Consider the following 11737-nt stretch of genomic DNA (forward strand, 5'->3'; position numbering starts at 1 on the left):
AGTAATTGTTTTCATACAAGTAAATTTTAGTTAAAAAAAAAAAACAATCCTTATACTAGCATTGAAAATATCTCTACTAGCATATGGAGTGATTATTTTAAATATAGAGTGTCAAAGCTAATAATGGGGTGTGTCATTTTACAAATGGTTACTTGTTAAATTATTAATAGGGACTTGTTAAAAAAATTTAATATGAAGTGTTTTTTATAAATGTTTACTTGTTTTTATTACTAAAAGCTTACATGTCACAAGATTATATGAATTTATTATTTTACTAAAATTTACTTATCAAATTATCAAGAAAAATTTTCAAAACTAATAACAAGACTCATCATCTCATAAATGATTACTTATTGAATTGCTAATGAAAACTTGTTATTCCTGGTAATAAAAACAAATAAACATTTATAAAAATCAGTGTGTATTAAATTTTTTAACAACTTTCATTAGTAGTTTAACAAATAACTGTTTGTACAATAACAAATAGCCATTGAGCTCTAGTAAATGTTGGCATGAAAAATAAAAATGGGGTTAAGCGCGCACGCACACATAAATTTGTATTATATAATTGAAAGAATTTGTTAGCCTAGTGGCTAACAATTTTTTTGGTGACCTAAAGAATGTGGGTTTAAACCCTACCTTAGTCATCTTAAAAAAAAAATTTGGCTCCCACACCTGTAACGGGCGTCCTAAATTAGGACTTAATCATCATACTAACCCAAATGGATTATACAATATGAGATTAACCTAAATGAATTCTTAATATGTATTTATTTTTCACAAACTATTTAATATAAAGGAATCCCAAGTCTTTAAAATATTTTAAGAACTCATATCATTCAATTAAACATATGCGGAAGCATGATAATAACTATTTTTACTTGCACAAATATTTTGACCCATTAATATAATACAAACATCAAAACACAATCTCAAGAGCCCAAAATACCTTTCCATCCTACACAAAACCCATAGTGTAAATGGATCAAGAATATATTATCCTAATTAGCAATATCATAAACTAAATACACATATCAACATAAAAGGAGAGAGGCCTACAAAAGTGATTATTATCACTTGGCCTAATGCTCCTTTCCTCTGTTCTTCTCAAATGAGCTAGCTCCTGTAATATGTTAAAAGAGAGGGGTGAGTACAACCACTCAGTAACCAAGGTATATCTAAATTATACAAATGCATGATAATTAATCATGAATGCAAGTGATCAATAAATTTATCAAGGTGACCATTCAAACAATCACATTAATAACATGTTAATCACATTAACATTCAACTCATGTGAATAATTTTAAGAATAAAGTCAAGTATAAAATTTGCACAAATAGCCACATATACATTATTCGCATAATTACTACATGTTCTCAACATAGCCATCAATCACTCAAATGGCATGATAATAATAATATGTATGATCAATCTCTTCCTTATATCCCCCCTTATTTCCTCTGACATGAAATCCGTGGGCCAACAACCGGAAGGGATCATCCATATGGTGAGACTACCCAAAGCCTTAATCATATCATGAGCGGCTACCAGGCCAGGGTTACCTTACTCACTTATGAACACGGTTTTCCCTAAATCACACACTATGGAGTGTCATACCCAAAACTAGCTCTACCCAAAACTCTAGGTAGGCCAGTAGGGTCAAGTCCCTTAATAGGAATAATGCTACAGTACCTTACAAGGTAAGTAGCGGCTATAACCCCTAGAATTATTGGTTAATAGCCAAATACCATATGGATTTTGTGTAATCGCTAACTCCTTCACTAAGGCGAACTCCCACCATATGATCATACTAATAAAAAAATGCATTTTAAAAACTCATATATATAATTCATAATTTATAGTCAAAATTGTGCACATCATCATCAATATCAATCTCATTACTTATACCAAGTCACAATTAACTTGGTCACAAATCATAAAGTCTCAACAAAGCCACATGCATTACAAACAACTATTTCAAATTTAGATATATATATATATATATATTCTTTTGTTTCACCAACATAATTAATTAATTAATATACAAATGTATAAAATAGATTTCTCTCGGTTACCTCAACCTTTGAGAGGTCAAAGGTTACCCCTCAAATTACAACACTTCTAAAGCTTTTCAAAGCTTGAATGGTGTCAAAAGAAAATTAATCTACAATTGATCATATCCCAATATGTCAATAATATTATTAACACAATTTTCACTCATATTCTAACACCTAAGTATTTATTTTATTTTATTTTATATTTATTTTTTTATTTTTTTAAGAAATTAGTCTTAGTCTCTTGAATTCTAAAATTTAATTTCATGTATTTGAACTTATCTACTTGGTTTAATAGTCTCCTTCACAATAATTTCATTCAAATATTTTTCTAATATCAAAATTTCTCTTTTTATTCCAAAAATTCGCACATAAAAATACCCAAAAATTGCAAACTTGATTTCAAGCATAGAATCATTATTCTATAGCCATAATAATTTATTTTTCATCTCAAATAATCATCTAAATATCAATAAATCAATTTATATTTTCAGATTTAACCAAAAATCTACCCATAGAAATCTAGGGATAAACTCAAATGCCTCAAATTCCAATTCTATCAACAAAATAATACTCTAGAATATTTATTATATTACTAACAACCTCAAAACCATATTTATTCAACATAAATTCATCCCTCTTCCAAATCCTAAATTTTCTACCACCATAAAATCAGAAACCAAAGAGAAAATATGACTAAGAAAAATGTTTAGAACACTTACCTAGTTTTAGAATACTTAAAATCTCATATGAAGTGTCCTATTATGGAGCTTCACCTTTTAAATCAGTCAGCCTCTCCATCAATGTCGCTCGCTCTCTCACTCGCTCTCTGCATCAGCTCACGTACAGGGATGAAATGAAGAAATGAAGGAAGGAGGGTGGTTTTATAAAAAAAATACTGCAGGTCCCACATGTTTTTTTTGTTTCCTCTTTCCTCTCTCTTCTTTTTTTTTTATTATTATATATATGTGTCATGATTGCCGTGGGAGAGCACCAAAAGCACGATATCTTCTTCTCCTTCTTCTTCTTTCTTTCTTTGTACATTTTCTTTTTTTTAATAATAATAATAATAATTTAATATATTTTTTTAATTAATTAATTAATTATTATTTTTTTAAATTTTAATTTAGAATTATATCCTGATTAGATTTAATAATCATCTCCTTCTAATTTACTTACCTCTAAATATTTTTTTTAATTTCTATTAATCCAAATTAACTATTAAAATTTAAATTGGGATGTTACAATTCTCCCCTCCTAATAGGAATTTTGTCCCCAAAATTTGAATAATCATAGGGAACATACCTTGCTCAAACAAATGAGGATATGAATGTTTCATCTTCTCCTCAGTTTCCCAGGTTGCATTACCAGGGGCCATTCCTTTTCAGAATACCTTCACAAGGCGAATAGTCTTATTTCTCAATTGCTTCTCCCTTACATCCATAATTCTTTCTGGTTCTACTCGATATGTCATGTTCTCCTTTAGCTCAACCTCTTCAGGTTCAATTATATGAGATGGATCGGGTTGCTATTTCTTTAATTGAGAGACATAAAATACATCATGAACTCCTGACAAATGAGGTGGCAATGCAACTCGATAGGCCAAAGTCCCAAGTTTTTGTAGGATTTGGAAAGGACCTATAAATTTAGGAGTCAATTTCTTAGCTTTTATTGACCTTCCAATGCCTGTCATTAGTGATACTTTCAAAAACACATGGTCGCCTACCTCAAAAGTCAAAGGTCTTCGTCGCCTATCTGCATAGCTCTTCTATCGACTCTGAGCAGTCAATAATTTTTGTCAGATCATCTCAATTTTTTGAATGGTTTGGTCAACAATGTCTGGACCCATAATGCTTCTTTCACTCAACTCGGTCCAACAAAGTGGAGATCTACACTTTCTACTATACAACGCCTCATATGGAGCCATATGAATACTTGAATGATAACTATTGTTGTAGGCAAATTTCGCTAACGGTAGATGCTTGTCCCAACTACCTGTCCACTCAAGTGCACATGCGCGTAACATATCTTCAAGTGTTTGATTTGTTCTTTCAGTTTGACCATCGGTCTATGGATGATATGCTGTACTGAACTTCAATTGAGTACCCATAGCATCATTCATCGCCTTCCAAAAGTTCGAGGTGAACCTTGGATCACGATCTGAAACCATATCCTTAGGCACTCCATGTAATCATACAATCTTTTGGATATACAGTTTCGTGAATTTATCCATGGTATAACCTTCTCTGATAGGTAGAAAATGGGCTGACTTTGTCAATCTATCAACAATGACCCATATTGCATCATATTCTGCCTGTGTTCTAGGCAAACCCATAATAAAGTCCATGAAAATGCTTTCCCACTTCCAGGTTGGAATTTCCAACGGCTGCAATAAACCGCCAAGCCTCTGATGCTCTATTTTCACCCTCTAACAAGTTAAACACTTGCTCACATACTCCGTCACATCACGCTTCAGACCATGCCACCACCAGTACTGCTTCATGTCTTGATACATCTTGGTTGCTCCGGGGTGGATAGTGAATTTGCTTCTATGAGCTTTAGCAAGAATTGTGTCCTTCAACACTTTCACATCAGGAACACAAACCCTCCTATTGTAGACTACAAGACCATTATCATTAAAAGTGAAATCTGTGCTAGTCATCTTCTCATCTAAGTTCTTTCGAACTTCTAACAAGTATGGGTCTTCAAACTGAGCTGCTCACAATTTATCCCAAAATTTGATTGTAAGCACCGTAGTATTCAAATTAAACATAGAATAATCTGGGATATTTTGTGGAAAACTAGAGAAATCTTCTAATAACTTCTGTTCATGAATCATCATACAAGCTACATGCACGGTCTTTCTACTTAAGGCATCGGCCACTACATTGGCCTTCCCTGGATGGTACTTCAGTTCAAACTCATAGTCTTTTAAGAATTCCATCCATCTTCTTTGCCTCATATTCAGCTCCTTCTGGTCTACCAAATATTTAAGACTTTTATGATCACTAAACATTTCAAATCGTGCACCATAGAGGTAATGTCTCCAGATCTTAAGAGTGAAGACAATAGCTGCTAGCTCTAGATCGTGAGTGGGGTAGTTCATTTCATGAGGCCTCAATTGTCTTGATGCATATGCTACAACTTTGCCATCTTGTATGAGAACACATCCAAGACCCTTAAGCGATGCATCTGTATAAACATCAAATGATTGCTTAAGATCAGGGATAGTTAAGACGGGTACAGTCGTCAACTTCTTTCTCAAGGTGATAAAAGCCTCTTCACACTCTTTGGTCCACAAAAAAGGTTTGTCTTTCCTGGTCAATTTAGTCAACATCGATGCTATTTGAGAAAACCCTTCAATAAACCTCCTATAATAGCCGGCCAACCCTAAGAAACTTCTGATTTCTGATACTGAGGTCGATCGTTCCCATTTCAACACCGCATCGACCTTGTGAGGATCAACTGCAATACCTTCCTCAGAAACAACATGCCCTAAAAACTTCACTTCATTCAGCCAAAACTCACATTTACTCAACTTAGCATAAAGTTGCCTCCCTTTCAGAATCTGTAGCACTAATCTTAAATGCTCTTCATGCTCTGTTTCACTCTTCGAGTAGATCAGAATATCATTAATAAAGACAACAACAAACTTATCTAGGTAGGGCCTGAAGATTCTATTCATATAGTCCATAAATATCACCGGTGCATTTGTTAGCCCAAATGGCATAACTAGGAATTCATAGTGCACATACCTTGTTCTGAAAGCTGTCTTAGGTACATCCTCTACCTTTACCCTCAACTGATGATACCTAGACCTCAAGTCAATCTTTGAGAATACCACCGCTCCAGCCAACTGATCTAAGAGATCATCAATCCGTGGCAATGGATATTTGTTTTTGATTGTCACCTTGTTAAGCTGGCGGTAGTTGATACACAATTGCATACTCTCATCTTTCTTTTTCACAAAGAGAATTGGTGATCCCCATGGTGATATACTCGGTCTTATGAAGCCCTTAGCTAACAAATCTTCTAGTTGCTTCTTTAACTTTTCTAATTCTGCAGGGGCCATTCGATACGGAGCCTTTGAAATTGGCTCGGTACCTGGAGCTAAATCAATTGAGAATTCAACTTCTCTCTCTGGTGGCAAACCATTCACATCTTTTGTAAAAATCTCAAGAAATTCTTTCACTACTTTTATCTAATCAATCTTTTGTTCTTTGTCTCCTTGTACTGAGCAGAACACCATGAACATTTGGCATCCTTCTTGATCTGACTTCTTGACTTCTATAGCAGACAAGAACTTAGGCATTTCTATGTCTACCATAATGGTACGCACAGTCATTTCAGGGACTGTAGAAATGGTAGTATCTACTAGCAATAGGACTGTCTTCTTGTTACAGTCTAAAGTCACTCCATTAGCCGACAGCCAGTCCATTCTCACAATCACATCAATGCCCAACAAAGGCAAACAAATTAAGTCAATAATTGTAACCCTATCACCAAACTTCAAGTTGACATTAGAGCACACACGACTGGTTTTAGCAGAGGCCCCAGTCGACATAGAAACATTCATAACAACATCCATTTCACACGCAAACATTTTAAGTCTAGTCATACAATCTAGTGCAATGAAAGAATGCATAGCACCTGAATCAAATAATGCTTCTACTTGTTTATCATTAAGGACAATCATACCTTTGATCAATTTTGGAGAAGCTTCTGCTTCTTCTTTAGACATCGTGAAGATACGAGCAGGAATAACAGATCTCCCATCAGTCACAGCCTCTGGGCAATTACGGGCGATATGACCCATCTTGTTACATTTATAGCATGCCCAACAGTATCCGACATGGAATCTTCTACATTTATCACAATATGGTCATACTACTGGTGGTCCCATGACAGATGGAGTTGAGTCTTGCCTTAAAGCTTGGCTCCGACCTCCAAAGCTCTTAAAATGGAAGCTCTTAGTTTGGGATCCTCTAGATTGTGGTCCCTTAGAGAAATTCTTCTTACTGCTTCCTCCACCTCCACTGTAACCCTTAGAGAATCCCGAGCTATAATTTGACTTCTTACTCATACCCCCAGTGGGGCCCATAAAAGAGGAATATCGGCCTTGGCCATCTCGCCGGTTACCATCATTCATCTGGCTTCTTCTAGCAACAGTACTGAACTTGTTACATATGACTTCAAATGAATCAATATCATGAGCTGCCAGTTGCCTGCTATACTCAGGTCTCATCTTGTGTAAGAACTGCTCACACTTTCATTCTTCATCAGCATTACTCCTCAAGTACAAGGAATATTTAGAGAGCTCATTAAATTTGGCTATGAACTCTTCAACATCCATATTGCCTTGTCTTAAGTTATGGAACTCAGCTTCTTTTGCTGCCCTTACAGTTGGCAGGAAGTAGTGGGCAAAGAACCTCTTCTTAAATTGCTCCCAAGTCAATTCAGATCCATCAATAGGCTTAATACTTTCCCACTATTGTTTTGCCGCATCTTTAAGCTTGAAAGTAGCCAATCGGACCTGTTGTTCAGTAGTGCAAGTCATCACAGAGAAAATGAACTCTAATTCATCAATCCATTTCTCGCCAGCTCAGTCTACCATAGAACCCTTAAATGATGGCGGGCTCAATCTTGCAAACCTCTTGAATGCATAGTCAATGGTAACCTCTTCCACTTTCTCTTTGCCTTTATTTTCCCTTTTCCTCTGCCTCACAGAGTTACTTTGATCACTTTGTTCAAAATCCTTAAAGGACTCTTCTTCTTGTTGATTGTTAACTTCTAAATTCACTTCCCCTTGCTTCTCCTCAGGGTTACCAGTAGCGTTCACAATGACTTTGCTATTTCCCTCAGCAGCCTTCCCTAATATAACTTGGTCATAAACATCCATCCTCTTCTGGATGTCCATCAATATTGAAGTAAGGAGGGCTACATCGTTGTTATTACCAGTCATAGGAATAGCTCAAACTGAAGCTTGTGTAAAAGGTCCTGCTTGAGTCAAGACTTGAACTTGCTCAGTCGGGTTTAGTAACTCTGGCACCACCTGTCCTTGTTGGACTTGAACCGGTGTTGTTTCATCTTCCACCACCACCTGATCCTCTAGTCTTTGTGGAATTGCCAAATTATTAGCGGCTGTGTTCCTAGTTAGTACCATATTCTCCCTTCCTAAGGATGGAAGTAATACCACAAATGAAAAACAGTTAGTGCTAGCTCACAGAGGAAAAAAATATGTGTATAATGATAATTGCCAATTCTATATGCAAATGCAAGTACAATATAGTACACAATCATATAAAAAGTCACACACCAAACACAGTCCAGTTCTCAAAACTCAAGAACCTAATACCAATTTGTAGCGGGCGTCCTAAATTAGGACTTAATCATCATACTAACCATGGTTAATCAAGGACTAACCCAAATGGATTATACAATACGAGATTAACCTAAATGAATTCTTAGTATGTATTTATTTTTCACAAACTATTTAATATAAAGGAATCCCAAGTCTTTAAAATATTTTAAGAACTCATATCATTCAATTAAACATATGCAGAAGCATGATAATAACTATTTTTACTTGCACAAATATTTTGACCCATTAATATAATACAAGCATCAAAACACAATCTCAAGAGCCGAAAATACCTTTCCATCCTACACAAAACCCATAGTGCAAATGGATCAAGAATATATTATCCTAATTGACAATATCATAAACTAAATACACATATCAACATAAAAGGAAAGAGGCCTACAAAAGTGATTATTATCACTTGGCCTAATGCTCCTTTCCTTTGTTCTTCTCAAATGAGCTAGCTCCTGTAATATGTTAAAAGAGAGAGGTGAATACAACCACTCAGTAACCAAGGTATATCTAAGTTATACAAATGCATGACAATTAATCATGAATGCAAGTGACCAATAAATTTATCAAGTTGACCATTCAAACAATCACATTAATAACGTGTTAATCACATTAACATTTAACTCATGTGAATAATTTTAAGAATAAAGTCAAGTATAAAATTTGCACAAATAGCCACATATACATTATTCGCATAATTACTATATGTTCTCAACATAGCCATCAATCACTCAAATGGCATGATAATAATAATATGCATGATCAATCTCTTCCTTATATCCCCCCTTATTTCCTTTGACATGAAATCCGTGGGCCAACAACCGGAAGAGATCATCCATGTGATGAGACTACCCAAAGCCTTAATCATATCATGAGCGGCTACCGGGCCAGGGTTACCTTACTCACTTATAAACACGGTTTCCCCCAAATCACACACTATGGGATGTCATACCCAAAACTAGCTCTACCCAAAACTCTAGGTAGGCCAGTAGGGTCAAGTCCCTTAATAGGAACAATGCTACAGTACCTTACAAGGTAAGTAGCGGCTATAATCCCTAGGATTATTGGTTAATAGCTAAATACCATATGGATTTTGTGTAATCGCTAACTCCTTCACTAAGGCGAACTCCCGCCATATGATCATACTAATAAAAAAATGCATTTTAAAAACTCATATATATAATTCATAATTTATAGTCAAGATTGTGCACATCATCATCAATATCAATCTCATTACTTATACCAAGTCACAATTAACTTAGTCACAAATCATAAGGTCTCAACAAAGCCACATGCATTACAAACAACTATTTCAAATTTAGATATATATATATATATATATTCTTTTTGTTTCACCAACATAATTAATTAATTAATATACAAATGCATAAAATAGATTTCCCCCGGTTACCTCAACCTTTGAGAGGTCAAAGGTTATCCCCCAAGTTACAATACTTCCAAAGCTTTCCAAAGCTTGAATGGTGTCAAAAGAAAATTAATCTACAATTGATCATATCCCAATGTGTCAATAATATTATTAACACAATTTTCACTCATACTCTAACACCTAAGTATTTATTTTATTTTATTTTATATTTATTTTTTTATTTTTTTAAGAAATTAGTCTTAGTCTCTTGAATTCTAAAATTTAATTTCATATATTTGAACCTATCTACTTGGTTTAATAGTCTCCTTCACAATAATTTCATTCAAATATTTTTCTAATATCAAAATTTCTCTTTTTATTCTAAAAATTCGCACATAAAAATACCCAAAAATTGCAAACTTGATTTCAAGCCTAGAATCATTATTCTATAACCATAATAATTTAGTTCTCATCTCAAATAATCATCTAAATATCAATAAATCAATTTATATTTTCAGATTTAACCAAAAATCTACCCATAGAAATCTAGGGATAAACTCAAATGCCTCAAATTCCAATTCTATCAACAAAATAATACTCTAGAATATTTATTACACTACTAACAACCTCAAAAACATATTTATTCAACATAAATTCATCCCTCTTTCAAATCCTAAATTTTCTACCACCACAAAATCAAAAACCAAAGAGAAAAAATGACTAAGAAAAATGTTTAGAACACTTACCTAGTTTTAAAATACTTAAAATCTCATATGAAGTATCCTATTATGGAGCTTCACCTTTTAAATCAATCAGTCCCTCCATCAATGTCGCTCGCTCTCTGCCTCAGCTCGCGTACAGGGATGAGATGAAGAAATGAAGGAAGGAGGGTGGTTTTATAAAAAAAATACTGCGGGTCCCACATGTTTTTTTAGTTTCCTCTTTCCTCTCTCTTCTTTTTTTATTATTATATATATGTGTGTCATGATTGCCGTGGGAAAGCACGATTTCTTCTTCTCCTTCTTCTTCTTTCTTTCTTTATACATTTTCTTTTTTTTTAATAATAATAATAATAATTTAATATATTTTTTTAATTAATTGATTAATTATTATTTTTTTAAATTTTAATTTAGAATTATATCCTGATTAGATTTAACAATCATCTCCTTCTAATTTTCTTACCTCTAAATTTTTTTTAAATTTTTATTAACCCAAATTAACTATTAAAATTTAAATTGGGATGTTACAACACCGATCTGTTGATCGGTGTCAGAGCTCTGGTAATAGTCCAATCATCGTTGTAGGATCTCAAATGGCCAATCCAGTGGGGTGGTCCGGCCATCGGCGACTGATGGCTAAGGAGTTTTTTTTTTGGAAAAAAAAATTAAGGAACAGTTTTGTCTTTTCACACTAAAAATTAATTATGTTTTGATCTCTTGATATTGCATCATAATTTTAGAATCATTCAATCTTTGTTTGTAAATAAAATCCTCCTGCAGTTCTTGGCTATGATTTTCTCTTGAATTTTAAACCCACTGATGGAAAGAGGAATAAGAAAAGAGGAAGAAAGGGGAAGAGAGATATCACAATCACTTAGATTTAGGTGAGGAGTTGAGGTGTAGGAAGAGTTTGTTAGAGAAAAGAAGTATAGTTGGATCTGTCTAGGATTTTAGACTCAAGGCAGTGATGGGCGTGAAATTGCCGTGAAGATAATAAAAATTTGAAAAAGTGGGTGATGAGAAAGAATTGATATTTCAGGTAAAAAGAAAAAAAGAAAGGATTGATATTCTACCATTTTAGAATTATTTAAATACCATGAATGATTTTATTTTATTGAAACTTTTATTTCAAGCTATTTAATTATAATTTTAATTTTTATATATTCAATTTGTTGTTTCTTTCTTTAACAAATCAAATTAGTATGCATATTTGATATTTTAT

The 11737-nt window shown here is 33.8% G+C and overlaps 1 protein-coding gene across 1 annotated transcript; it reads right to left on the reverse strand.

Moving 5' to 3' along the window:
- Positions 1-6258: 6258 nt before the first annotated feature.
- On the reverse strand, positions 6259-6873 carry LOC129289478 (uncharacterized). The gene has a single exon (XM_054926281.1). The coding sequence runs from the start codon at positions 6871-6873 to the stop codon at positions 6259-6261; it is 615 nt and encodes a 204-aa protein (XP_054782256.1).
- Positions 6874-11737: the final 4864 nt, after the last annotated feature.

The sequence above is a fragment of the Prosopis cineraria genome, unplaced genomic scaffold, assembly GCF_029017545.1.
Source record: "Prosopis cineraria cultivar Desert tree isolate PC_DT_omini unplaced genomic scaffold, ASM2901754v1 PC1, whole genome shotgun sequence".
Taxonomy (NCBI): domain Eukaryota; kingdom Viridiplantae; phylum Streptophyta; class Magnoliopsida; order Fabales; family Fabaceae; genus Prosopis; species Prosopis cineraria.

Excerpts from the sequence above, each read along its gene's own strand:
- LOC129289478 (XM_054926281.1), bottom strand. The coding sequence starts at position 6,873 with ATGGGTCATATCGCCCGTAATTGCCCAGAGGCTGTGACTGATGGGAGA.